The sequence below is a fragment of the Selaginella moellendorffii genome, unplaced genomic scaffold, assembly GCF_000143415.4.
Source record: "Selaginella moellendorffii unplaced genomic scaffold, v1.0 SELMOscaffold_4, whole genome shotgun sequence".
Classification (NCBI taxonomy): domain Eukaryota; kingdom Viridiplantae; phylum Streptophyta; class Lycopodiopsida; order Selaginellales; family Selaginellaceae; genus Selaginella; species Selaginella moellendorffii.
In genome coordinates, this window is record NW_003314265.1 from 1,569,758 (window position 1) to 1,595,379 (window position 25,622).

General features: G+C 49.2%; 11 protein-coding genes across 15 annotated transcripts; 5 read left to right on the plus strand and 6 right to left on the minus strand.

The window, feature by feature from the left end:
- Nucleotides 1–718: 718 nt before the first annotated feature.
- On the minus strand, nt 719–3,287 carry LOC112344451. Of its 2 annotated transcripts, none has more exons than XM_024669249.1 (2): nt 3,011–3,287; nt 719–2,950 (listed from the first exon to the last, which is right to left on the minus strand). In XM_024669249.1, exon 2 carries the CDS (start codon nt 2,113–2,115, stop codon nt 736–738), a length of 1,380 nt encoding a protein of 459 aa, XP_024525017.1. In that variant the 5' UTR covers nt 2,116–2,950; nt 3,011–3,287; the 3' UTR covers nt 719–735. The 2 variants fall into 2 exon arrangements, with proteins under 2 accessions (XP_024525017.1, XP_024525016.1); XM_024669248.1 differs by having other exon boundaries at nt 719–2,958.
- Nucleotides 3,288–3,337: 50 nt separating this feature from the next.
- On the minus strand, nt 3,338–4,510 carry LOC9655668 (RPM1-interacting protein 4). 4 transcript variants are annotated; one of them, XM_024669251.1, is made up of 4 exons: nt 4,246–4,509; nt 3,916–4,137; nt 3,645–3,839; nt 3,338–3,584 (listed from the first exon to the last, which is right to left on the minus strand). In XM_024669251.1, the coding sequence occupies exons 1-4, from the start codon at nt 4,249–4,251 to the stop codon at nt 3,546–3,548; spliced, it is 462 nt and encodes a 153-aa protein (XP_024525019.1). In that variant the 5' UTR covers nt 4,252–4,509; the 3' UTR covers nt 3,338–3,545. The 4 variants fall into 4 exon arrangements, with proteins under 4 accessions (XP_024525019.1, XP_024525021.1, XP_024525020.1 ...); XM_024669253.1 differs by having other exon boundaries at nt 3,346–3,581; XM_024669252.1 differs by having other exon boundaries at nt 3,358–3,581; nt 3,916–4,140; nt 4,246–4,510.
- A 98-nt stretch (nt 4,511–4,608) lies between these two features.
- LOC9654560 (COBRA-like protein 1) lies at nt 4,609–6,400 on the minus strand. The gene is made up of 6 exons (XM_002964430.2): nt 6,204–6,400; nt 6,070–6,152; nt 5,554–6,010; nt 5,316–5,493; nt 4,989–5,260; nt 4,609–4,923 (listed from the first exon to the last, which is right to left on the minus strand). Exons 1-6 carry the CDS (start codon nt 6,268–6,270, stop codon nt 4,646–4,648), a joined length of 1,335 nt encoding a protein of 444 aa, XP_002964476.1. The 5' UTR covers nt 6,271–6,400; the 3' UTR covers nt 4,609–4,645.
- Nucleotides 6,393–9,207, minus strand: LOC9654561 (5'-nucleotidase domain-containing protein 4). Its single transcript, XM_024669314.1, has 17 exons — nt 9,039–9,207; nt 8,677–8,981; nt 8,526–8,603; nt 8,248–8,465; nt 8,162–8,194; nt 8,016–8,108; nt 7,875–7,958; nt 7,711–7,824; nt 7,545–7,650; nt 7,425–7,493; nt 7,309–7,362; nt 7,191–7,248; nt 7,051–7,127; nt 6,926–6,996; nt 6,759–6,870; nt 6,639–6,701; nt 6,393–6,574 (listed from the first exon to the last, which is right to left on the minus strand). The coding sequence occupies exons 1-17, from the start codon at nt 9,079–9,081 to the stop codon at nt 6,452–6,454; spliced, it is 1,701 nt and encodes a 566-aa protein (XP_024525082.1). The 5' UTR covers nt 9,082–9,207; the 3' UTR covers nt 6,393–6,451.
- Nucleotides 9,208–9,540: 333 nt separating this feature from the next.
- LOC9654562 (tubulin alpha chain) lies at nt 9,541–11,393 on the plus strand. The gene is made up of 4 exons (XM_002964032.2): nt 9,541–9,806; nt 9,862–10,096; nt 10,166–10,536; nt 10,596–11,393. Exons 1-4 carry the CDS (start codon nt 9,714–9,716, stop codon nt 11,250–11,252), a joined length of 1,356 nt encoding a protein of 451 aa, XP_002964078.1. The 5' UTR covers nt 9,541–9,713; the 3' UTR covers nt 11,253–11,393.
- Nucleotides 11,394–11,469: 76 nt separating this feature from the next.
- LOC9655669 (ATP-dependent RNA helicase DDX18) lies at nt 11,470–13,319 on the minus strand. The gene is made up of 7 exons (XM_024668935.1): nt 12,872–13,319; nt 12,582–12,782; nt 12,258–12,296; nt 12,097–12,183; nt 11,947–12,021; nt 11,762–11,887; nt 11,470–11,710 (listed from the first exon to the last, which is right to left on the minus strand). Exons 1-7 carry the CDS (start codon nt 13,217–13,219, stop codon nt 11,660–11,662), a joined length of 927 nt encoding a protein of 308 aa, XP_024524703.1. The 5' UTR covers nt 13,220–13,319; the 3' UTR covers nt 11,470–11,659.
- Nucleotides 13,215–15,232, plus strand: LOC9654563 (RING-H2 finger protein ATL58). Its single transcript, XM_024668936.1, has 3 exons — nt 13,215–13,583; nt 13,737–13,831; nt 14,439–15,232. The coding sequence occupies exons 1-3, from the start codon at nt 13,383–13,385 to the stop codon at nt 14,956–14,958; spliced, it is 816 nt and encodes a 271-aa protein (XP_024524704.1). The 5' UTR covers nt 13,215–13,382; the 3' UTR covers nt 14,959–15,232.
- A 171-nt stretch (nt 15,233–15,403) lies between these two features.
- On the minus strand, nt 15,404–19,563 carry LOC9655670 (vacuolar fusion protein MON1 homolog). Its single transcript, XM_002964433.2, has 17 exons — nt 19,433–19,563; nt 19,118–19,335; nt 18,974–19,053; nt 18,854–18,925; nt 18,757–18,796; nt 18,608–18,709; nt 18,438–18,559; nt 18,250–18,382; nt 18,115–18,206; nt 17,984–18,065; nt 17,866–17,930; nt 17,547–17,816; nt 17,405–17,496; nt 17,289–17,353; nt 17,039–17,240; nt 16,832–16,972; nt 15,404–16,495 (listed from the first exon to the last, which is right to left on the minus strand). The coding sequence occupies exons 1-15, from the start codon at nt 19,548–19,550 to the stop codon at nt 17,145–17,147; spliced, it is 1,647 nt and encodes a 548-aa protein (XP_002964479.1). The 5' UTR covers nt 19,551–19,563; the 3' UTR covers nt 15,404–16,495; nt 16,832–16,972; nt 17,039–17,144.
- Nucleotides 15,990–16,373, plus strand: LOC112344446. Its single transcript, XM_024669230.1, has 2 exons — nt 15,990–16,083; nt 16,169–16,373. The coding sequence occupies exons 1-2, from the start codon at nt 15,990–15,992 to the stop codon at nt 16,345–16,347; spliced, it is 273 nt and encodes a 90-aa protein (XP_024524998.1). The 3' UTR covers nt 16,348–16,373.
- On the plus strand, nt 19,447–20,707 carry LOC9654564. Its single transcript, XM_024669229.1, has 5 exons — nt 19,447–19,833; nt 19,903–19,958; nt 20,021–20,075; nt 20,134–20,211; nt 20,281–20,707. Exons 1-5 carry the CDS (start codon nt 19,644–19,646, stop codon nt 20,478–20,480), a joined length of 579 nt encoding a protein of 192 aa, XP_024524997.1. The 5' UTR covers nt 19,447–19,643; the 3' UTR covers nt 20,481–20,707.
- A 575-nt stretch (nt 20,708–21,282) lies between these two features.
- LOC9655671 (induced during hyphae development protein 1) lies at nt 21,283–23,619 on the plus strand. The gene is made up of 7 exons (XM_002964035.2): nt 21,283–21,463; nt 21,535–21,758; nt 21,834–21,888; nt 21,963–22,199; nt 22,266–22,528; nt 22,576–23,404; nt 23,473–23,619. Exons 1-7 carry the CDS (start codon nt 21,403–21,405, stop codon nt 23,511–23,513), a joined length of 1,710 nt encoding a protein of 569 aa, XP_002964081.1. The 5' UTR covers nt 21,283–21,402; the 3' UTR covers nt 23,514–23,619.
- Nucleotides 23,620–25,622: the final 2,003 nt, after the last annotated feature.

The window sequence follows — 25,622 nt, forward strand, 5'->3', positions numbered from 1 at the left end:
AAGAAAGCGAGCGAGCGATCGATAAACAAGGGGAAACAGGGGAGAGGAGAGGAGAGGAGGGCGGGGCTCGAGCTAGAGATCCTGGGTGTCTGGGCCCAAATTTTGGCAGCTGGAGCGCGGAATTCGGAGGAGGCGATCGAGGATAAGCAACCCTCTTGCGGGATGGATCAAATTTGATCGACGGGCAGCGGATTGACCGCTGGATCCAGCGCCAGGCTCCCTCCCCTGTTCTTGCCCTTCCTCGTTGTTGTTGTTGGTGCATTGCTGCTTCCGCCAGGTCCCTCGGCAGATCAGAGACAGGCCCATGCCTTTCCTTGGTCGTCGAATTGCGTGCCCGCAAATCTCTCCCCTCTCCTCCATCTTCTGCTAATGCTTCGCCGCGCCCCCGCTAGCGCTTCCACACTGTAGAGTCTCCTCCCTCCTCTCTCTCTCTCTCTCTCTCCTTCCTAGATAGATAGAGTGAGCGAAGAGAGCGCCAGCCAATGCTTTGATAGGAGAAAGGAAAGGATAGCTTACGCGAAGAAGCTATCGCTATGGCCGCCGCGTCAATGCGTTTGTCGCCCATTCACGCTTAGCAGCGCAGAGCTTTGGTGGGTCTCCTCTCTCTCTCTCTCTCTCTCTCTCTCGATCTCGATCTCTCGGGGCGGATTCGGGGATCGGATTTTGGGCGGTTTAAAAAATCTATCGCTGCTCTTCGTTCTTGTGTTCTTCCGTTGCTCTCCATCCCCACGAATTCTACAGTGATGCTGCTCCGGTGAGCAGCGAAGGAAGAGAAATCGGTGGCAGTGGAATGCGGAGGAGATCAAAATGGGTGGCGTCTCCAACACCATCACCACCACTGCCACCATCACCACCACCACCAACAACAAGTGCTTCTCCTCCGATTCCACGCTCGTGAATCCTCCTCCTCCCCCACCACCTCCGCCACCACCGTCCTCCGCCGCCGCGCTGGATCTCAACAGCCCGCCGCCCAGCCGCCTCAGCAGCCGCGCGAGCAGCAGCAGCAGCAGCAGCAGCAGTCCCCCGCGGAGTATCGGCGGCGGCGGCGGCGTAGTGGCGGAGGCCGAGCCTAGCACCGCCAACGGTGGCGGCGCTGCCAGTGGCGGTACCTGTCAGGCCGCGAAGAAGCCCGCCTCGCCGGTGGCTGCCGAGGCGGAGGCCATCAAGCAGCAGCTCGCCGCCACCACTTTCATCCAGGCGGACGTTCTCACGTTCCGCGAGGTCGTCCAGAAGCACACGGGCGCCGCGGAGGATGCCCAGGACAAGATGCCCGTCACCGTCCCCGCGAGGCAATCCGGCGGATCCAAAAACCACCACCAACACCAGCAGCACCAGCAGCAGCAGCAGCAGCAAATCGCTTCCCAGCCCGCGGATCCGCCGGGCAATGCGGTAGCAACGTCGGCGGCGGGACCGGGAGCGGTACCGCACGGTACCGCCGGCGGCATGCCGCTGCGGCGCCACATGTCGCGGCTGCACGAGCGCAAGCAGAACAACCTGCGCAACCTGGATATCAACCGCGGGTCGCCCTTCAAGCGCACCGGCTGCTCGCCCCGCGGCTCCGACGTGTCGCCCAAGCTCGTCTACAGCGACGCGCTGCACACCGCCGCCGCCGCCGCGGGCGGGCTCCTCCCCAGCCCCGTCACGCCGCTCTCCTCCGAGGCCTCGTTCGAGACGAGCAATCCCCAGCGGCCGCACCACCACTTGCAGCCGCCGCTCACGCCCACCGAGCTCCTCCGCCAGAGCTTCGATCGGAGCTTGCATTGCAGCGATGATCTCAAGTCTCCACCGCCGCCGCCACCCCCGCCGCCGCCGGTCCACCACCAGCCAAACGGGATCGTGGCGTCGCCAGCGGCCAACGGTGGCGGCGTTTTCGAGCGCTTCCCATTCCACCACCACGGTATGATTCTCCATACCCAGCAGCAGCAGCAGCCGCAAGCGGTGGTGGCGACTCATCTCCAGCTCGGAAATCCTCACCACCTCCACCACCACCCCGCGGCCGCCGCTCACCATCTCCACCACCACCACGTCGCCGCCACCAATCAACACTTTGTCTACGAGCACCACCACCAGCAGTTCCAGGAGATCCAGCACCACCAACAGTTCCAGCACCACCATCTCCAGCGGGAGCCCGAGCTCTTGGATCTCTTCCCGGTCCACGCCACAAGCTTCAAGGATCGATCATAGCAGAGCGTCAAATTCTTATTTTTGTTTTGGAAGAACTTTGGTCTCAGGAGAAGCAAAGGGAGGGTTTCGATCTTCCAAGAGGAAGTTAGAAAGCATATGCCGCTTGTGGGCATCTTTGAAATATTTTACCACCATCAATTTCACTCACAACTCGCTTCTTTGCTTTCGTTTTTTTGTCATTGTTTTCGTTTCCTTTTGTCTCCCTTCGAAAGGTTCTGGGTTTTATGGTCTTCTCGTTGAATTGGTTTCGTCTTTTTTTCCTTCGTCCAAAAATTCATTGGCCACTCCTCTAGAAGCTCCCAAAACTTCCACTGGCATTTGGACCAGCGCGGAGTAAGCTTGTCAACTTGGTCTTGTTTTTGTTGCTTGCTTGGCGTGTTTGCTTCTTCTTTTCCACCTCGTTGCTGTCCCTCGTTTGCTCGCTTCGCATTGCCTTCTCCAGTGTATTCCCTTGTTTGATCGTTTTGCATTGCCTTCTCCGCTGGATCGAGCAGAGACTTTTCTTTCCAGGAGCGTTTTAGCGCTGGCTTTGCGTCGTCGTGCCTTGTGTGAGTGTGTGGAGCCGGGCAGGTCGAGCAGGCTTGTCCGATGCATTGCATTTCCACCCCAGGAAGTGAAAACGAGTGCCACAGTGCTCAGGAGGTCCTTCCTGGTGTGCCACAAATGCTGGATTGATTGGATCGTTTTGCGGGAGAAAGAGAGAGAGAGAGCCTTATCTCCACGGGATAAAAGCGCAGAGCCGCTCATTGGCCCAAAATAAATGTGTCTGCAAGCCTAGGAGAAAAAAAAAAGTGAAAAGGAATCCAATGATGTAAAAAACTCTTACCGCGAGGGGAGTGGAGTGCGATCGAGGCTGGAAGTTCAAACGTTATTTAGAGAGTGAACAGAAAACCAGGAGAAAAGAGGGAAAAAATCCTTGCCTCTTTCTTCCAGACCTGTTGAGATTCTGTAGCGAGCCCCAGATATAAGCATTTTGGCAGGAGGCGTTGTAGAGTGTTGATATGGACGGCAGCCGAGAATCTCTCGTACTTTTCACTTTGGGTGCTCGTAATCTCTGCTTGATCTCTGCCCTGCGAGCAAATCTTTGCATTTGGAAGCGGTTAGAAAAGATCTCGCAGAGCTAAGCAAGCGTTCCTCTGGTAAAAAAAAAGTATAGGGAAGTAAAAAAAAGCATGAGCACAAGATAGAGCTCGTTAGCGACGAGAATATACAAAGCCCATAGAAGCTACACAGACCAGACAGTATCACAAAGGTACCACCTGATGTCCTGTAGCCAAAACGATGGTGCCAAGCATCATCAAATCACCAAAGTTTGTCGTCGTCGTCGATCCCTGTTACTACCTAGAGAAGTTTTCCTTCGATCACGTTTCCGCGGCTCCGAAGCAGCAATACCATTTCTTCTGCATCAAAACACGATCAGCTATACGGCTGGGAAGAGGGAAAAGAGAGCTTTGCATTACATTGGACGAGGACCGGTCCGGATTGTTCTTGTACAGCTCGCTGTCGTTCTTCACGGGGGACGCCGGTCGGCCACCGGATCCGGCTCGCTTCTCGTCTCTGGCTTTGTTGAAGATGATGGTGAATCCATCGGCCGAGGAGGGATCTTTTGGATCCCAGGCACCGAATTTTGGTAGCGGTGGCCCCTGTCCCTTCTCCTGTTGAGAAACGACGCTAAGTTATAACTATGGCTCGCTAGAGCACGAAGGAAGAATTAAAAAAAGAGATTTTTACCTGGTCTTCCTGCATGGGATTGGCTCTCATTCGACTCCGCCCGGGTGTGGAGGGCGCAAAGTTATTGCCACCTTCGTTCTTCTTCTCCCATGCAGGAGATCCTGTCGACGTTCTATTGCTGCTGCTGTGGTTTCTTACTTGCGGGTGGAGAGGCGAGCGCTCGGTGCTGCTTTGCCTCCGCGAGGAATGGTCCAAGTGCCGGCGCACATCACTCTGGTCCTTCTTCTACCACAGAAGAAAAGACAATCAATCACTCGAAAAACCACTCTGTTCAATCCATCCATCCAGCGGCATTTGCCCCGCCGTCGCGGATTGGACGAAATTACTTACAGCCATGGCGGAGAAGAATGCTCGATCGACCCTCCCACTCGCTACAACGCGCCGAGACAATCCGCCGCTGCTGCCCTAGGAGACGGCATTCCAGTGGGAGAGAGACCTAGAGGCAGCTGATCTAGAGAGGCCAGATCCAGCTAGAATGCTGGCACTTGGGCGCCCCGCCGTGGCTGAGATCGCCGTGCCCTAGGCGAGAGATAGCCGAGCGAGCACCACCTCGTTCCACATCCTAGGCAAACTAATAGATGACCTAAAGACGGGATTGCCAAGAAACAAGACGACAGGGCACCTGTACGAAAGGCTCTCGACTAGCAAAGTTAATGAACGGGAGATAATTTAATCTCTCTAGATATTTAAAAAAGAGATAGAATATTCCTTCCTATCATATTTACACTGTTTAGAGTATCAAAGCCAACAAAACTGGGAGGACGAGAGCTTTCCAAGCGAGAGTTTGGCGATGGATGGCCGCGCTGGGAAGAAAGGGATACGAGTGAGGAGGCGGCAAAACGCATTCTTCGCCATTGAAATACACCCTGCGGGGAAATGCCCAGCCTTTGTCCAGAGTGAAGCTGGGATCCTTTTGGAAGAGGAGCTCCGACTGGACGTTTCCAACGGGGCCGGCAGTGAGGAGTTCGTCGTTGTAGTAGCGGATCCCCCAAAACATCGCTGTGTCATCTGGAAATCACCACTCAAGTTACTGATCAAGAGCGATGGAGCGAGAGGGAAAAAGGAAAGCTTACTAGTGCGTCCTCGCGGCAAGCTCATGTAGTTGAAGCTGAATGCCGAGGTGAGGTTGTCCAGGTTGGGGTGCTGGACGACGACGTTCCACTGCGTGTGGTTCTTCCGGAGGCTCCTGTTGATGATGGTGAGCTTGGCTCGCCAGTAGTCGTAGTAGTTCGTCTTTACGTGCCAGTGGATCTTCACCGGGCACATATCGGTGGAGCAGTAAAGCTCTGGTGGATCTCTAGTCCTGCCCGTGCTATAGCCCGGGGAGTTCATATAGGCAGAGCTCCTGAGAGTAGCATAAGAACAATCAAGGCCTGGGAAGAAAAGTTCCAAAAGCTTACATTTGCATGCACATCGGCTGGGCATTTTGGATCGGCTGTGTCGCGTTGTAGGAGCACTGGCACGCACAAGTCGGGCAAGGAACGATCGTCGCGTTGTAAAAAGCCGAGTAAGAAACGCAGCAAGATGGTGCTCGCTGAGCCACGGCCTGGGAGTACCTACAGGTAACATTCCAAGTCACTGCCACACAACCAAGTCAGTCTGGAATTCCCTGAAGAAACTCCAGTTCCAAGCACTTACTCAAGGCTTGAGTCGCTCGACGATGATCCGGAGTGAAAAACAAGCTCCCGTTCACTCTCCTGGGAGAAGAGCACTCGTAGCCGGGCCCGGGAGCGCCGAGAAGGAAGCTCTTGGGAGGAGAAGTTGTGTCGCTCACATTGCTGGACTGGCCAACCGTGAGCTGAAAGCTCGCCACTGAATTCTCCGGGTCTTGGAGAAGCGAGCTCAGCACACCATTCCTACAGCAGTTGGCCGACTTCATGCTGGCAGGAGCTTCCGGGAGCAAATCCACAATGGTCGGGCTTTGAAGGCAGCAGTGCGGGATTGTTCCATGGAACTTGGAGCAATCTCCTTGATACGTTGCCTGAGCTCCAACCATTCCCCAGATCACTTCTCCTCCTTGCCACGTCCATCCCAGAGTCCATCCCGGCGATTCTATGTGGCGATAGCGCTGGTAGTTTATGATCGATACTAGAGCCTGTGAGGATCACAGTAAGTCTAGAAACGAGAAGAAAATCTTCGATCTGTTCGATCTACCTGGTATCCATCTGATGTCCAGCTGATGATATCCCATTTCAGAGTGATATTTCCTTCCGGATCGAGAGGATCGAATGCTTGGACTGGAGAGAAGAGGGAGGAATAGGAAAATCTCGCTAGGGCTTATCACGTACCTCGATCACACAAGAGGATCAGCGCGGCGAGCAAGGCGGGCGCCGAAATTCCAAGCCTGGATCCCATCCACTAGACAATGCGCGATCCCGCGGCGAAGAATCGGTGAAAAATGGGAGGAGCGCGCCATCTCCATGCAACTCCCGCTACTCTCTCCCTCTATTTTTCTTTGGCAGTGCTATAATAACCAGTGATTTAAACTTTCACCTTTTTCGATTAAGATGTAATTAATATAGTAATTAATACAGGTTTAAAACTCCGCGAACTCCAGCTCATGCGGCATGAAGTCTTCCGTGGTTCTAAAGCTTTTGTCGGGAGAGTAGTAGCAGAGATTAGTAACTTGGCTTGTGTACAAGCACGCGAATCGTTCCACCTACAAGGAAAACGCGAACGAAAACGATGGAGATGGATTGAAAAACTTTGGATGGAACCCAAACCTGGTGAGCAAATCGGGAGTTTTGATAGCCAGTTTTCATGAGCTGTCCCCAGACGCTATGGAACTGGAGAGACGACAGAAAATTTGAGCCAGGGATGAGTTGGAGCGAAGTTTTGAGTACCTTTTGGTGGAGATCTTTGTGTGTTTGGCGCTGAAGATCTCGGATGGAGTCCCTGTCCTGCTGTAAAGACTTGGCTCTCGTTAAGAGCTCTTCTTCATTCTGGTGTTCTAGCCTGAAAGAAGAGTTTTACTGGTGTTTATGGAATGGTTTTCCAGATAAGAGCCCACCTGAGCTTCCACTTTGCACGCTGGAGCAGGTCTTCTAATTCCTCGCGCTTTCGACGGAATTTGCGAAACTCCTGAGGCAGACTTGTGCATTTAATGGAAACTTGTGACCGTAATTCACGACTTACTTTTTGAAGCTTGAGGTTCTGTTTCAGTAGCTCCAGCTCACTCTCAAGCTCCGGAATGACAAGCATCGTTCTCCACCCTATTACAATCTGCATAAGTTTTTCGCGATTGAAGACTATTCACTCGTTGAGGAGTATCTTACCAAGTTGTTTCTTGCTCCGCAAGATGTCTCCGTAGATGTGGTCACCTACATACAGCACCTATTCGCCAATAATGAATCAGTATCTTTACAAAAAACTTAAAGCACAGATTGCGGCTACCTGGGCCCCTGCCTCGATGGCTAGCAGTTTATGTAGGTGTGCAACTCCTCCTCCCTGTTTTACAAAGCCAAAATCATCCAGATTAAGAAAAAAAATAAGAAACTGATTCAGCGTACTTGAAAAGCTCTGCAGTGCTGACTGTTCTTCTTCTTTTGAGTTTCCAGGCCAACTCCCAAACCGCCAACCTGAGGTGACAATCAGAATCATTACTCTCGAAAAACACAAGGATCACACACCTGCATGAGAGGCGTTCCGTTGTCTGTGTTCTGGAGCATCCCAGTTTCGATGTCAACCTCGAAAAGAGGGGCTCGATTGCTATCAGCAAAAAAAGCAGGCTTTGCGCTGAGCAGGAGTAGTAGTACATTAGAACAAGAAACAATGAAAACAATGGAGCTAGCACACCTGCCAGTAATGACAAGGTCAAAATAGGAAAGCCATTCGTCGTCTCGAGGTACACCTTCGTTACCAGTCTTTCCACATAAATAGTTCATAACCACGTGTGTGTAGTCCCAGAGGCTGCAACAGCGCTCACATTCGCTACAATCTTAGAAAAAAGGTAAAGGTACCTGTTTGTTACGAGAAAAGTCATGCGGCCAGAGTCTCGCAGCATTTTAAACATTGGGACCAGCAGCGGATCTTCGTGGATATATCTGTGAAGTTTTTCAAAGGAATCAGAATAAAAGTTAAGTGGGGAGAACAGTACTCACTTTCCAGGGTCAAGAGAAACAGCTTGCTTAAGTGTGCCATCACGGTGGCACAAGTCCACAGCAGACCGTACATCTTTGTAAATCTGGGCATAACTGTGGAAACAAAATACATGAGCGTTCTTCAAAGGATCACAACTTCGCTTTACCTTGGTACAAGCATGCCATCCTCAGAATGAATGCTGGAGATCACAACGGAATAAGTACAGAAGCAGACAATGATTACAAGTCGTACTCTTTTGCCGGAAGCTTGCTAGGAGAACTATCTCTGTACTCAACGAGCTGCGCAAAAAGATATGCTTCCGCCAAGGAGAAGAGGGTGTCGATAAGCGCATAGTCAGGTTCGTCGTAGGCTTCACGGGACAGTGTGTTCCCATAAGTAGCCATTCTCTCTTCACGGGGTAATTCTCGAAACCCATGGTAGGCAACCTTGACGTACTTGTGACGATCCATCTGCGGATGCATTGTCAAGAGTTATAAACAAAATGGAAGCTGGGGGAAATCAAAGTATACTTTCAGAACGTTGCCTCGCCTTTTATCCAGAACTAGACCTCTGATCATATATTTCCAGTCGAATGTCCATTGCAACAGCTGCAAATTGGAGCATTTAGTAACAGGTGAACATATAAAAACTGTAAGGAGATTTTGGGACGAGAGCACGAACATCAGTGGGATAGCCGAGATTGTAGACCAGCTTTTTGACCGTTCCCTGGTAAGCAAGAACCTCAAACGTATCTGGCTTGTACTGTGCGAGAGTGTAATCCATATCGAAGCCAACAGCCACAATGCTCTTCATATTTAAGGACCTGTTGCAAAAAATATGCTTGCTGGAATCCACAACTCCATTCCACTTGGAAGAAGCCCATGTCAAGGGATGCTCCTCCGCCAAGTAGCACGACGGCGAGTTTAGAGGCTCCCTGGGAAACGGGGACAATTCCCAGTCCAAATCACCGTTTGGCACAGGAGAAACTGGAAATTCAGGATCGAGAGCGTGAGCCACAGAGATTTCCTATCGGAATTTCAAACCTGTGACGCCTAGATCCGGGCGCTTGAACTTCGGAAGCGCCATCGCGAGCTCACGGCAGCATCCCGCGATCCCGAGCTAGAAACTTAGGCAGCGCTTCCACCGATTTGAAACGAGCGATCAGCTGCCAAGAGAGAGCACGGACTTCTGCAAGAAGGCGCGAGCTAGGGCTTTTATACGCCTTGTTGTCATGGGAATGCGTCAATCGGGGCTGTTGGAAGGGAGGATCCAACGGTCCATGGAGCTTGCGCATATTCGCGTCGTATCTCTCTTGCCGTACATGGGCCAATGGCCATTGCGCTGTCTCTATTATTTTTCCAAGCGGGGAATCTTGTTGTGGTACGAGGGTCCTGCCCGTAAATAATTTCTTATAGTTTCGTGTGAATATACTTTAATCACCGTCGTCGTATGATGTCCACGATTCCAAAGCGCGAGGATGTCACCCAAATCATTCCAAAGAACCCACTACGGCGGTCGCGATTGGCTGGTATTCGCCCAGTTGTGCCGTTCCTAACGGCAACTTTCTATTTGGGCGGTAGCGTTTAAATCTCCCTCCATTTTCCTATACCCTCGCTTTGTTTGTTCTTGTTCTTGAGTGAAACGAGGGCGTCTTTGCAAACGCTCTAGGGTTTCATCGCCGCGCTGCGCCTTCTTCTTTCTTCCTCGGTCGATCCAAGATGAGGGAGTGCATCTCGATTCACATCGGCCAGGCCGGGATCCAGGTCGGGAACGCTTGTTGGGAGCTGTATTGTCTCGAGCACGGCATCCAGGTAGGGATTCTAGAGTTTCCACAGCGATTTCACGCCTCTTCTCTCCTCTTTGCAGCCCGATGGACAAATGCCCAGCGATAAGACTGTCGGAGGAGGCGACGACGCATTCAACACGTTCTTTAGCGAGACCGGAGCTGGGAAGCATGTTCCTCGTGCTGTGTTCTTGGATTTGGAGCCCACAGTGATCGACGAGGTGAGGACTGGGACTTACCGCCAGCTCTTCCATCCGGAGCAGCTGATCAGCGGCAAGGAGGATGCTGCTAATAACTTTGCTCGCGGTCACTATACGAGTAAGTATTCATACTTCTTTCATTCAGATCAACTACTTCTTCCGCTAAATGGGTGTTTTGTGTTCGCAGTTGGGAAAGAGATCGTGGACCTTTGCCTGGATCGCATCAGGAAGCTGGCGGATAACTGCACTGGATTGCAAGGCTTTCTCGTGTTCCATGCCGTTGGTGGCGGTACGGGGTCTGGGCTGGGGTCCCTTTTACTGGAAAGGCTGTCCGTGGACTACGGCAAGAAGTCCAAGCTCGGCTTTACAGTCTACCCATCGCCCCAGGTATCAACATCCGTTGTGGAGCCCTACAACAGTGTTCTCTCGACTCACTCGCTATTGGAGCACACTGATGTGGCCGTCCTCCTTGACAACGAGGCCATTTACGACATTTGTAGGAGGTCACTCGACATTGAAAGGCCAACTTACACCAACCTGAACAGGCTCGTGTCACAGGTAAGATGGTAGAACTCGTTTCTTTGCTTCTCATTGATTGACACTCGGCATTGCTGCAGGTGATCTCATCGCTCACGGCTTCTCTCCGTTTCGACGGCGCGCTCAACGTGGACGTGACCGAGTTCCAGACCAACTTGGTCCCGTACCCGAGGATCCACTTCATGCTCTCGTCCTACGCGCCGGTCATCTCCGCCGAGAAGGCGTACCACGAGCAGCTGTCCGTGGCCGAGATCACCAACACCGCCTTCGAGCCGGCGTCGATGATGGCCAAGTGCGACCCGCGGCACGGCAAGTACATGGCGTGCTGCCTCATGTACCGCGGGGACGTGGTGCCCAAGGACGTGAACGCGGCGGTGGCCACCATCAAGACCAAGCGGACCATCCAGTTCGTGGACTGGTGCCCCACGGGATTCAAGTGCGGCATCAACTACCAGCCCCCGACGGTGGTTCCCGGCGGAGATCTGGCCAAGGTCCAGCGCGCGGTGTGCATGATCTCCAACTCCACCAGCGTCGCCGAGGTCTTCTCCCGGATCGACCACAAGTTTGATCTCATGTACGCCAAGCGCGCCTTCGTCCACTGGTACGTTGGTGAGGGGATGGAGGAAGGGGAGTTCTCCGAGGCCCGCGAGGATCTGGCGGCGCTCGAGAAGGACTACGAAGAGGTTGGCGCCGAGTCTGCCGACGGTGAAGATGAAGAGGGGGGAGAAGATTACTGAGAAAGAATCGTTTGCATCGAAGAGTGAGGATTTCAATCAAGCTAGTGTTGAAAACCTTTTGTTCTAGATGTTTGCAAAGCTTTCGTACCATCTTTCTCCAACTTTGGTACCATCTCTCCATGAAACAAAACTTTGTCACCATCCTTCTTCCATGAAACAAAACTTTGGTATCATCTCACCATGAAACAAAACTTTGCCTCCATGAAACATCTCTCCATGAAACAAAATGTTGGTACCATCTCTCCATGAAACAAAACTTTCATGAAAACAAACTATGGTACCATCTTTTTCCAAGAAACATAACTTTGGTATCATCTCTCCATCTGTCTCCATGAAACAAAACTATGATATCCAAGAAACAGCTTTGGTATGAAACAAAACGTTGCCACCATCTTTTCTTGATAAGATCAAACAAGAATCTTGGGTGGTCTTTTAATTCCAAACGATGCTGAGGAGGCCTGGAATAGAAGCCATAGTTTAGAGTTTTTCATAAAATTCTTCCGGCCAACCTGTGGATCAAGGTTTTTCACGTTGAAGATCGCTTTGTGAGGATTTGATGCGTAGGCGTGGAAGTAAGATCTGTATCCTTCGGTCGAGAGCTGGTGTATGCGAAAGTTCTTCTGTACCAGCTTCTCCTGTAGGGAATACGAAAGATATGAGAGAATTTTTACCAAGATAAGAGGACCCCACGCACCATCTGCGACTGCAAAATCCCGGTTTTGATATCGGAGAACTCGCACTGAAGAAAAGAATCGCTATCCCGGACACCCTGATGGAGCGCGGAGCAAGAGGAAAAGTAAGCACGGACGATCATGAGTAAAGTTCCGTGGATCGTATCACTCACTTTAAGGAAACTGATCTCCTGCGGGAGGAGGAAGAGCAGGCCTCTATTATTGCCCCCTTGTTGCTGTCCCGGTCGCTGCTTGTACTTCTGCAATGGGCGATCGCACTCGAGATTTAGAAAGGATGCACTTTTTCTTTGTTCTTTGAAGCGTCAAAGCATACCTCTACGTCATCCGGAGGCTCAAATTGCAGAATCCAGTCCTGTAGGTGAGAGCAAAGGTGTGGTGTCAGGCAGAGATCGGACAAGTAACATAAGCTTCTAGATCGGTCACTCTCGAAAAGAGAAAAGAAAAAGGAAAAGTATGAGAAAGAAGCCACACGGCATAGAAAGCAACTAAAAGAGTGGCCTGCTCCAACACAAAGAACAAAGTGGAGGAATGGTCCAAAACACACACACACACACACACACATTTACGTTTCATCTAGATCGAACCAGACGAACAAAGCAAATAAAAAGAAAAAGGAAGAGAGGAGAGATTTACGTACCACTGGAGGGATGATCAAACCGTAGAAGACAGCATCCGTGGTAAGTAGCAAACCCCTGTCGGCATCCCGGAATTGGTCGATAGTGCTGCGCGCTTTGGCATCGTCTAGCTTTTCGTGAATGGAGAGGTTTGGTATACCCAGCGCGATAAGGACTTGGTTGTGGAACAGTAGCGAGCGATAAGTTGAGAAGATGACGACAATCTTCCACACACAAAAACAAAACAGTTAAAACCTCTTCGTTGCGAGCGAGGAGAAAAAATAAATCTCTGGAGAGAGAGGGAGTAGCTTACCTTCTTCTTGAGATTCTTCTTCAAGAATGTAGCAAGGAGCCCGAAGCGCTGATCGCCAGGCGCAATGCAGTAGAATCCTCTCGCGGACGAGTTCTTCGATTGCGCTGCCGCCGGATCGCCGCTTAGCAGCGGCTCTGGATCACAAGGATTTACCTTCTGGATCGCGTTCTTCTTCTTCTTCCTCCTATCCTCGTCTTGGACGATCACGTGCCCTCTCTTCATCGAGGAACGATAAACCCTAGAATTTAGAAATTCTAGGGCACCGTGGAAGTCGGCGGTTCGATTCCTTGCCGCCACGTAAAGAGGTCCGGGGATCGAATCGCGTGGGCGCGGCCGCCCCGGTCCCATTCTTGCTGTTCACTGCTGCGCCCAGATCTAATCACTGGCGCTCTGGCGCGATGGAGCACGGGAGGAGAAGGAGGAGCCACCGGCGATTCTTGGAGTGAAAATCTCGAATCCCTCTCACAGGTCTGTAGGCTAGGAGCTCGGATCGAACAAGCAAGCGGCGGCTATGTCAGATCAGAATCCCTGCACGACGCCGAGCTGCGCGCCCCAGCTCAAGTTCTACCAGGCCTTCACATTCGCGACGCCGATAATCTTCACGCTCGTGCTGCTGCTGCTCTTTTGCGTCCTCTATGTGCGGCGGCGCCAGACCGCCAGGGCCGTGTCGCAGCTCCGCGCCCAGTTCTTCGCGAGAGGGATCTTCTCCGCGGTAAGGAAGGGAAATGCGAGAGGAGAGGATTGGATTGGTTGGAGCGAGGCCTTTTTTCCATTCTTCCTTTGCTTTTTTGGTTTTGTTCTCTTGTTTGCTAGACAAGAGTTCTTGGTTTCTCCTTCGGCCTTTCTAAGCGCGTTTGTTTTGCAGTGGCCAGTCGACCATGGATTAACCAAGTCCTTTCGAGCGACGCTACCGACCATCGTTTTTGACGAGAGCTTTGCGGCCAGCAGGGAAGATAACCAGTAAGTATCTCGTTTGAAATCCACCTCCTAGGTTTGACTTTACTGCCACGAGTTTTTTCTTTTTTCTTCGGCACTGTTCCATCTGCCTTGCATAGAGTTGCGTGCGCTGTTCCTAGTGACTGACAGTGGTGTCTTGCGAGCTCTGATTCCAGTGATTCCAATCTCCTAGATCTTTTTTTTTTTTTTTTTGTGGCTCGAGTGAGAATTTTACTGTTTTGTGCATGAAAGGCTTGCGTCTCTTGTGGATGTTGCTTTTGCGGGTAGAGCTTGAGTCTACAGGGTTCTTCTGTTGCTCTTCTCGTGGCTCTAAACTTTTCATACGGGTTTTCCGTGTGATGCCCCTTTTGCAGCCATCCTAGACTGTGTTCTCGTGGTATCATAGTTCAGCCCATCTGCATGTTCCACAGGGGGTTGTCTCCAAATCCCACAACATTTTTTGTGCTCCTGCGCATGTTTGATTCAAAGTTTTCTCACCCAATCGCTAACATCTCTTCTACAGTTTTTGTATTGTTTGATTTTCAACCTGATATGTTTTTTCTCTTTGGATTCGCATTTGACGAGCTCGTGATCACTAACATCTCGTCTTTTTTTTTTTTGTTTTCTCTAGGTGCGCAGTCTGCTTGTCAGACTACCAGCCCGGCGAAAAGCTGCAGCAACTTCCAGTGTGTGACCACATCTTCCACGTCGAGTGCATAGATGAGTGGCTTGCAAACAACTCAACTTGCCCGATCTGCCGTGGCTCGTTGCATCACGGGAAGCTGGTCCCTATGGAAAGTCTTGGAGGCCAAGTGGATCCTCACGGTCAGGACAGGGGCCACACGGCAGTGACTATAACAGGGTGCGAGTCAAGCAACAGGAATGGATCGACTAGCAGCAGCAGTAGCGGAACTAGTGGCAGTGGTAATGGATCTCAGGTCACCGAAGTGACTACTACCGCTGGAACTACCGCTGGAGTAGACCACTTACCAGACAAGGCCGCTGCTAAACAAGACAATCTACCAGGCAAGGCTACTGAAACTCAAGCTCAAGAACAAGAAGTTATGGAAGGTCCGAGCCACAGAAGTATTTCTTCGATGGAGGAAGCCGTGAAAGACAGTGCTGAGCACACAATCCAGATCGAGCGCTGAGAGCTCCTTGCTTCTTCGTTCACACTTTTTTCTCCTCTCTCCTTTTTTTTTCTTTTTTTCTTTTTTTTCTTATTTTGATCGCAGGAAGAGCTCACTAAAAGCTCACCTCCAACTCCTGGTGGATGGAAAAATATCGTCTGTACTATGAGAGTAAGCACAAGAGGGAGCCAAAGTTTCGCCACAATACCTTTGTATTCTTTCCCAAGTGCTCCCCCATTTTCTTTCAATGTAAAGCTTGTGTAAAACAGAATAACAATATATCAAATCTTGTTTTTTAGGGTCCAAAGCTACTTTTGCTCAACACTCATAAAGTTTGTGTAAAACACCACAGTAAAGAATAGCAAAATCAATCAACCTCCTGCTTGTGATTGATCTTGTGATTGATCGACGTGATTAAATCTTTTGCTACTCCCAATGATGTTTGGTTATAAAAGAAGGGGGCACAAAACAAGGAAGAACACGTTTGATATTCCCAAAGCTTTGTCTATTCTTTCTTTGTAATGTTGGGTTTGGGTGATTTGATGCTGGAAAAATACTAAACAGGTCCCTCGCATTTGGAGCGCCCAAATCCTCTCCATACATTCCATCTTTTAATCCGACAAGGCTATGTTCCTCCTTCCGTACGTTCCCTCTCGGACGACTTGTCAAACTGCCGTCCGTGCAGTCACGGCCCGCCACATGGCAGGCACCCAAGCCCCGGGCATTGCGGGCCGTCGGATGTGACGCCCTGGAGGAACTGGAGGAGCGCATCCGACGGCTGACGCGGCCTTGTTTCGAGGCACGAAGGAGGATTGAAAGTGTCGACCTCTCAAATACTGTTGCTCGCTATATATCCTTGCAGCGTCGAGTTTGTTTTGTTCCGATCGATCGTCCAGTATAAATTCCCGTTTGATCCCGTTGCCTTGAGCTCCATTCGCGGCCGAGGAGTTGTACTACCAACGGAAGAACTTTGCTCGAGCGATCCAAGCTGGTGTCCTGTCTCTCGCATTCTTATCGTCGTGTGAGATCGTAGATCCTTGCTTTTAACGTCAATGGATCAATCCGCAATGCGTGCGCGCCTCCTACTTGTCCTTGTGATCATCTTCTCTGCTGCTACGCTTGGAGCGGCAAGACTGGTTCCTCCAGGTACTTGATCGAGCTCTTTCTTTCTCTACCTGCTTGATCCAATGCTGCTCACACTGCTTTTCCTTTTCTGATCTCCTGTTCCCAGCTGACCATCGTCTCCACTATTTTCCGTCCGGACCCCCTGCCTCGACCATTGCTGCTTTGAGTGATGCTGAATTCCGGAGGATGCTTCACGAGGTGCCGTCGGGTCCCAATCCCGTCGGCAACATGTTGCCCGGGAGGTACTTAGTCCGACGGTCTCCTCCAGAGCTCGGGTTCCCGTGAAAGAGAGATAGGATCACGTTAGCTTTTTGGTTTCAATCTTGAGTTGTCCATACCGAGAAATTTTTTGCTATGTCACGACGGGAGAGCGGACTCTCCTTCCTTAATTCGACGCTTTAGAAACTGTTGAGCTCATGGTTTGGATCCAGATCTGCGGAGCACGAAGAAAAGCTGTTCATCATTCGTGTGCATGGCTAGCAACACAAAAGCATAATGACAGACGCTCTTACCAACAGGATCGAGCCAACACTGCACGCGCGGATGCATGCATGATGCATGGACCTGATATCCGAGCTCATTCAATGCGACAAGCAAAAGACGCATCTTGCAAGGACAGATCCAACCATGCATAGCCTGGAATGAACCAGCAAACACACACAGTCGCTTTGGACTACTACAAGACGCTCTGACTCAAAGCTATACGGTAAAGAACATGCTCAAACAAGTGCGACCAGACTGAAATGATTCCTGTGTACTTTCTGAGTACCTTCAATTCAGCAGCCAGCACTGTAGCAAAAGGCCAACCGCAACGATGTTGCCAAAAGCACAAATCTCAATCTTGTACTTAACACGCTCGCACACGCAATAGAAACGAGTGACCAAATAGGCTCTTTGCATTGTCGTCCTGCTGTTGATATCAAAAGTAGCTGTCACTGAAAGCAAGAGATCGACGTGCCAAGTGAAATGATCATACCTGGTGGATTTGAATACTCAAATCCCTTGATCTTTGAACAATATAACAGTCTCGGGAATACCTCTTGGCATGGTAACCTTTCGTTAAGTTTTATTCGCAAAAACTGTCACCAGTTAAATGAAGTTGCACCTAGCAAAAACACTTCACTTTCTAGATTTCGAAGCCATTGACAGACGAGGTTCGAAACTCTGATGGCCGCACTCTGCGTTACACAGAATGTTACAGAGCACGAAAACCAACCGAGCTTTACCTTCTCTGCCAAGGGATCAAAAGCCGCGTAGAGCTCAAAATCGGACGTTCTCCAGTACATCAGCACTGCAAGCACAAATGTGACAGCTACTTTAATATTTACAGAACGGAACAGACCATAGTTCTCGTCTCTCCTGTACTGCATCTTGTGATGACCCCCGTTTTCGTCATGCATAGAGAAATGGATGCGTTGGTACGCTCTAAACAACCTGAGGCCATTGAAAGCTAGTCAGAACAGCAACTGTAAACTTCTACGTACTTTTTCTGGGCTGCGTATGTATGCAACGGCGGTGTAAACTCGGAAGCAACATACTGATCGAGATAGGTACTCCTGTATAGAAAGTGCCAAAGGCCTGCTGGACCCCCCAAAAGCGTCTTGGTATTCTCACGAACGACATCTGGCTTCCTCGCAGTAAATCCGTTCTGTGAGTCTAAAGACAGATCTTTCACACGTAAGCCCCCTCGTTCCACTGAACGACTCATCTCGCCTAGAACTCGAGACTTCTTCAATATCATCTCAGCTCGCGCTCTGAAAGGCTCATTAGACTCATAAACCATAACATAATCCCTTCACAAACCTGCAATCTTTCAAATGATAGAAGCTATCCAAGGATGTTGAAATCAGCACAAGATAAACGCTCTCCTGCAGGAACATCATGACATAGTATCTAGATCCCATTGTCAGGCAGTACTTACAGTAAGGTACTGAACATACGCATACACAAACGCATTCGGATTATAGTGTGGCAGACATACTGGAGAAAAGGACTCTGTTGTTCTGCAGAATGGTGAATATCAGCAAGCAACGCCAGTATATGTAAGATTACCGGAATGAATCCGACGACGAAACAAAGTTGGAAAGAAGGAACAGGTCGTCCGGGTGAAGAGAAGCCTTGCGAGGTCCCACCATGTTGATGACCTGAAAATGGAGATTACAACCGCAATAAGACAGAGCGTACGACCTTATATCCCGACATCAGAAGTGCAAACAGCACGCCGGATTCTGCAATATCTTGTAATGCGGCTCCTGCGGTCTGCCTCGCAGCATATGGCAGTGGCAAGCAGGCATACGCATGGAGGAATACAGTAAAGTTCCTGAACACGAACAGCGAATCAATCAGCTTTCTTCACCTTTTACGATGCACCTTACCAATTAAATGAGTGCACCAAGGACGAAAGCACGATGTCCGTTCCTCCCAACAAGGTCTTCATATCAAAGGTGGCATGCTTCGCGAAACATCTTTCCACAGCTTTCGTGAGGATGAGAAAAAGCTAAGCTTGTACCCGGTTAGTGGCAACAGTATCGTCAAGGAAGCATACCTGGCCATGAAGGAGCTCTAACTGACGTTTCATAGCCTGATACGGCTCCTCCGTGGAATTAATCGATACAAGGTACAGCGGTCCTTTTACTAGAAAAACGATCTGCAAGCAAATCACTTGAAGTAAACCCTTCAGAAAAACAAACCAACCTGATGATTTCCAGCACGCACCAGTTGCAGGCAATCTCCGCTGTAAATCCAAAGAATCAAAATGAAGGAAAAGAAGAAAAAAAGTCATGGAATGTACCTAGTTATTACAAACGACATGATTGCCTGTAGTGTTGCGGAGAAGCCAGCCAACTTGTGCTCATCTCCATATCTAAACAATGGAGATCAAGAACAGCGTAGCAACAGAGAAAAACCACACCTGGAGTATATAGGCTTTCCGGCATTGCTGAGAACAAAGAAGTGCTTCTTGTGTTTACGCCATGACTCGCTGCTATCATCCTGTGCCAGAAAAAAAAAATTTAAATTGAGAGAGTGCAAAGAGAAACAAAGGATGAATTCTCACTTCGTCTGCATGTCTCTTTCCAGGGACCCAGCTATTTCCATCATGTGAAACACGACGCGCCATCTCCTCTCCTCCAGCACCATTTGTTCCAGAAGATTCCCCAGACGAGCTGCGATTTGGATTTCCGTCACTCTGACCCTTGGCAATGGAAATCTCATTCAGGCCTCGCGATAGCTCCTCGTCTTCCTTGTTTTCCATCGCCTGCTTGGCCTCGCCGTCTGCGAGGACGCAAGAAATGCGTGAATTCGAACAAAATCTCGGTAGCATCCGATAGCCAAAGCCCTAGAGAATCGATTCCTGTCCAGGAAAGATTACCTGAGGATCCGGGCTCCTGCACCGATTCCGACGTATCGATGGAGCCCTGATCACTGGCGGCATCCGCGATCTCCTTCCCGGAGCTGCTGGAGCTGGCGCCATTTCCAGATCGCTCCATTTCCACGCAAAGAAGAACCTAAAGGTAAAGAGCCGAAGGGTTTTAAATCGCAAGAACTTGGAAGCCCTAACCCTGGAGGTTTTAGAGGAGACGATGGCGGCCCCTATCCCGGAGGAAGTGATGGAGGGCGTGAGCGGCATGGACGGTCGATTGGAGCGGCTGGAGCAGCACATGAAGAAGCTCTTGAATTCCTGGTCGCCGGATGCATTGGCGCTGCTGGCGCCGGCGGATCGCGCCTCGGCCTACATGGCCGTGTCCAAGGCGCTCAATGCCGTCTATTGCTGTAAGTGTGCTCTTCGCGAAATCGCGCATTCTCTTCATTCCATTTGCAAGATTTTCTCCTTTGCGGCAGTGCTCTTGAGGACGCGGGGAGAATGCCCGGAGGATCATCCCGTGAAATCCGAGCTGGTTGGTTCTATCTCTATCTTCTTTTCTTTCTTCCTTGTGATCGCCCTCTATATGTTTTGCAGGACAGAGTGAATCTCTACGACGAGAAGGTCCAGTACGCCTGCGATAGAAGCAAAGGCGAGGCTTTGTCTATGAAACTTTGCGTGCTACGTTGTGTTCTTATCGCTCCTTGCAGCCCCGCGACCAACGTTGAGCTTGGACGTCAAGGCCGCGAATCGCTTCATCGAGCACGCGATTCCTGATCTCACAGAAGGTGACATATACAGAATAGCTAGAGAAGACTTCGCTTCTCACTCGCGTTCGCTGTTCTTCGTTCGTTCAGAACAAAAGCTCCTCGTGAGAGAAGCTGGAATGAGGACGACGACGAAGAAGAACAACCGGCCGCAACCCGATCACTCCTCCAGCAAGAGGCTCAAGTCTGGCGAATCGGTGGCGGACGCAGCAGCAGCGTTTCTGGCCGTGGCCAGCAAAGAGATTGGCCTCGCAGGAAACGAAGCCTCCATTGACAAAGCAGCAACTTAACTCCGAAGCGAGAGAGAGAGAGAGCGCGCGCTCGAGAAACTCTGATAGCTCCAGGCTTTTCTCCGAGGGGAAGCCAGAGTTCTAACGCGAGAGAAGCGAGTTTCACGGTGGTGGAGACCGAGCCATGAATCGAAACTCCACACGTCACAGAATGGAATTCTGGTTGTGAAGCTATTGAGGTGGCGATGGGATTGGATCAATCCTTCAAGCAAGTTTGTTTTTTCATTCTCGTCGGTACAGTTGCTACAAGATGAGGCTAGTCACTGTGGATGGGGACCGAGGCAAGTATAGTTGGATGCGTACACTTGCTACAAGATGAGGCTAGGCGCTGAAACAATTGATTGGGCAGAAGGGTGGCGATGGGATTGGATCAACCCTCAAGCTATTAGTTTTTTCGTTCTCGTCGGTGGACTTCAAATCTCACTTGTTGCTTGCTCGATCTTCTCTTTCCTTCCATTATCTCAATCCATTCATTTTTGCCTATAAACCATGCTCATCCTTGCCTCTATTGGGTAGGCAACAAAACTTGTCAAAGTTGGCAGAAAATAATATCATGAATCTCACAGCAAAATGGACGAGAATCTTCCGGCTATTTGGATGGCCTCAGATTCTTTTGACATTTTTGGAGGGGCCAGCAGCAGCAGCAGCGCCCACCGAAAGGTGGCGGATTTTTTTCTGTTCTGGGCTTGTCGGCACAACGACACGCGTCATGCGTTACGTGTCCTTTCCTCGCCACGCGGTGGCTCGCCAAGGGGACGAGTGGCACTTGCCAACTGTATATGTCCGCTAGTTTGTGAGGTTTAGCTCATCCACTCTCTTAAAATTGCAGGGCGCAGCGGGATAGCGAAAGGCAAAGAGAGAGTCTCGAGAGAGAAAAGAGAGAGATCGTCGGTGATTCTAAGCGAATTTGTGGTTGATCGGAATGCAGTCGCAGGCGTATCCATCGGGCGAGCAGGGCGGGGATTACATGAAGATGACACCCGGTAAGCAGAGGAAAGCAAGAATTTCTCGCTAGATTTTTGTTCTCACCCTCTTTCTCTCTCGATCCATCCAGGCGAGCAAGAGGCTGAGTCTCCGCACTCTCAGGAGGGCGATCACAAGAAGAAATCCGTTGTGGGCAAGGTCAAGGACAAGGCGAAAAAGCTCACTGGCAAGATCAAGGGAAAGTCCAAGAAGCGTAAGGAGGGGCAGGGAGACGATGTCGAGGGCGCCGGCGGCGACACTAGTAGCAGCAGCAGCGAGGGCGAGCAGGGAGACGATACTCCTCGCTATGATCAGGTAACTTGGAAGGAAATTGGGTGATATTTTTCGATGGATCCATCGAATTGCTGATGATTTGTTTTGGCCTGGCAGGAACAGCAGCAAACGGGATACCAGGGAGCTGCCGCTACTCCAGAGGCTCGCCATGGTAAAGCTTTGTTCGTCCTTTTCCATTGTTTATAGAATTAAGTTGGTGATGAGATTCATTGCGTGTTTTTCTAGAGGGTGCTGTTCATGGTGGCGAACATGATTTCCAATCCAGAGAACTTGATCTCGGCCCAGAGAAGAAGGAAAGTGGTGGTCTTTTGAGCGGCGGAGTGCATGGCCAGGCCGATCCAAGTGCTCCTGCTCCTGGATCCGAGTGGCCTCGCAGCGATGATGAGCCTCGCTCGGCGACTAGCGAAGCTCCATCATGGGACGAAACTAAGAAGAGGCAAGAGGAAGTTCCGGCCGCTCATGGTCAGTAACTCATGAGAAACCAACTTGGGGATACATATTTCTGACTCGAGCTTTTTTGTTCTTCAGGTCAAGAATCGTCCGGACTTTCGTCAGGATTGGAGTCTAGCGGCTTTGAAAGCAAGCCTCGAGGAGAATCTGATTCCCTCGGAACGGATTCGTCTTCTCTTGCGGCTGGAGCTCTAGCCGGGAAGACGGAGGAGAAGATTCCCGAGAGTATTATGAAGCCATCAGCGTCACAGGACGAGGCCAAGCCTGTCGTGGACGGCGTGGACAGCAGCGGCAGTGATCTCTTGTCATCCGAAGTCGTCGATAAGTCGCCAAGCGACAAGGTTTGTGAAACTGTCAACTTTTCAAGACTTATTAACGTTTGCTCCAGGTTGATACCGAAGTTCCATCGGATCCGCAGCTCAAAACCAGTGACTCGCAGAAGGGCTGGATGCAGAGAGCTTCCGAGAGCGTCTTCTCGGTGAAGAACGCTCTCATGGGATCGCCCAAGGCATCCACAACGGACACTACCTCTCCCACGGCTCCAACGGGTGTCACGGAAGGTACCGGACAGGATTCCAAAACTTGGACAGAAAAGGCTCGAGATGCCGCAGTCTCTGCAAAGGATACAGTCAGCAGCAAGCTACCTTCGAGCACAGGGCCGACGGACGTACCAGCCTCGGGACAAACCACCGAGCAAACCGAGTCCGCCACTGGTACCACCCCGAGCGTCACTTCCCGGGCGATGGACTCGGCTACTGCTGTCAAGGACACCGTTGCTTCGAAGCTGGGATACGGTGGAATCGGTGCTCAGACGGCCCAGACTACTCCCGCGAGTGACGTCGATTCGACAACGCAGGCTCCTCAGTCCGGTATAACGCAGAAGGTGATAGGCGCGAAGGATGCGGTCGCTGCGAAACTTGGCTACGGTGCCGGTGCTGGAACCGAGACCGAAACAGGTGCTGGCGAGGGCAAGAACACGAAGCTTTTCACTCCGGACGAGCACGACACGGCTTTGTCGCAGAAGATCACTGACATGTTGACCCTGGGTGGCGGATCGAAGAACACTGGATCTCCATCTCCACAGGCAACTACGCCGGAGGCTACACCAGCGAGTCCGGGTGCTACAAGCCAACAGGGAAAAGGTGTTATGGACAAAGTAACCGGTGTCATGGGATCGTTCCTAGGCAAGAAGCAACCGGACGAGAAAACATCCTCGGGTAACTTGCAATACTAAGCTTGGTTTTATTCTCTTCCCTGGAGCTAACTTTTGTGAAACTATTTTCAGAAGCTACAAAGGACACTGTGATGAGCGACGCTACTGCCTAAGCAAGTGAAAGATGCAAATAACGGATGTACGTAATTCTTATGCTTTGTGACGTCTTGTAGATACCGTTTAGCGATAATAAAAAACTATTTAAGCGAACTTCCTTTATAGTTGGCCTTTACCATAAAAACAATTGACAATTGCTTTGCTTTGCCCGAAGCCCTGCTCTTTGCTTGCATTTTACTCAAGCTTTGCTTTGTATTTTTTTAATTTGTGAAAAAAATTATTTCTCACACCACTGAAGGTTACCATTGACGTTTGTTATTTTAGTATCTAGAGGGAAAGTTGTCCAGTGCAATTGAGAATCATATCCCCGGCACCATCCTGCAAGATCCACATACTTGCCTTCGTCGGCATCAACTATGACTAGCCTCATCTTGTAGCAACTGTACACAAAGCCTCCACCAGGGACAAGGTCCGAATCCTTGTTGCTAAGGTGGTAGTTGAGATTTATGAATGTCCTCTTTGGCCAGCCATATCCCCACTCGCAACGGGCATTCAAAACACCTCCCAATGGTTCGTAGGAGAAAGTGGGGCAATTTATCGGGAATGGTACACAGCCAGCCTGATTAAATTATGAGTTTCAGCTATATATGGATATATGGATAGAGTATCACACACCTTGGAATGTGGTACACTCAAAAGCAGGAGGACTGTTGCAATCCAGATCATTTTATGTCAAATAGCTTCGCAAATCTCTTAAATATACAAGTATATTCTGTTATGTTTTTTATTTTATTATAGTATATTAATATTTCTTTAATAAAAAAGTAACGGGGCACGTCCGAATTGACAAAAATTTATAAGTGTTTAACAATTTTTTATTTTTTAGAGTTCTATAAAATTTGTATGCTTTTTGTTATGATAGAATTTATTTTCTAATTAAATTTCAATTCCTTTTTTCAAACAATATTATAAAAATAAGAAAATAAAATATCAAATAATTTTTCAAGAAAATAAAAAATATATTTAACAATAAAATTAAATTATAAATAATTATGAATTTTAGATATCTAGTAAATAAAATGTGAAAAATATAATATAACTCATGAACTCAAAATGTTTCTTTTTCTTAATGAATATTAGAAATTTGAGTATGAATAATTATCATTAAAAAGGTTTTAAAACTAGAGGTAAAATGATTTGATATTATTCAAGAGTTCATTTTGGCCTCTAAGCTTTTAATTAGGTAACTAAATCATAATTATATTTTAATCAATTATTAGATTTCCACAATTTAAAAAATAAATAATGGGATTTAATTCTAAAACAAAAAAAATTATATATATGCATATTATATATTACTGATATACATTTGATCATGTCCAATCATACTCCTAAACACTTGGGGATGTATAGTAAATATAAACTAACAATCATTTTGATGAACAATATTGCTGCCTAAGCAAGCCAGAAAGAAATAATTGTGTATATTTGTAATAACAAATTATTTAAGTAAACTTTGTTATTCAGCCAAAAATTTGTAATTATCATAAAAACAATTTCCTTTGCCTTATCTAATCATTTCACTCAAGCTAATTTGTAATATTTTATTTCTGACACCACTGAAGGTTACCATTAATGTTTGTCATGTGAGTATCCAGAGAAAAAGCTGTCCAGTGCAAGAGAGAATCATATGCTCGGCACAATCCTGCAAGATCCACAAACTTACCTTCGCTGGTGTCTAAAGTGATTACCCTCATCTTGTAGCAAGTGGAGAGGAAGCCTCCCCCATGGCCAAGCTCTGAATCCTTGTTACTAAGGTACTTGTTGAGATTTATAAATGTCTTCTTTGGCCAGCCATATCTCCACTCGCAACGGGCACACAAAACACCTCCAAACGGCTCATAGTAGAAATAGGGGCAGTTTCTTGAGAATGATGCTGGTTAAATTGTGAGTTTCAAACTATATATTAATAGAGTATCACACACCTTGGAATGTGGTGCACTCAAAAGCTTGACGACTGCAGCAATCCAGATCATGTTTATGCCAAATAGCTTAACATGATTTATCTTATCAAAACATTGTTAGTTTGCATTATTATAATTAAAATATAACATTTTTAACACAACAAAAAGGTAAGATGCTATGCAATGAATCAGTGAGCATGG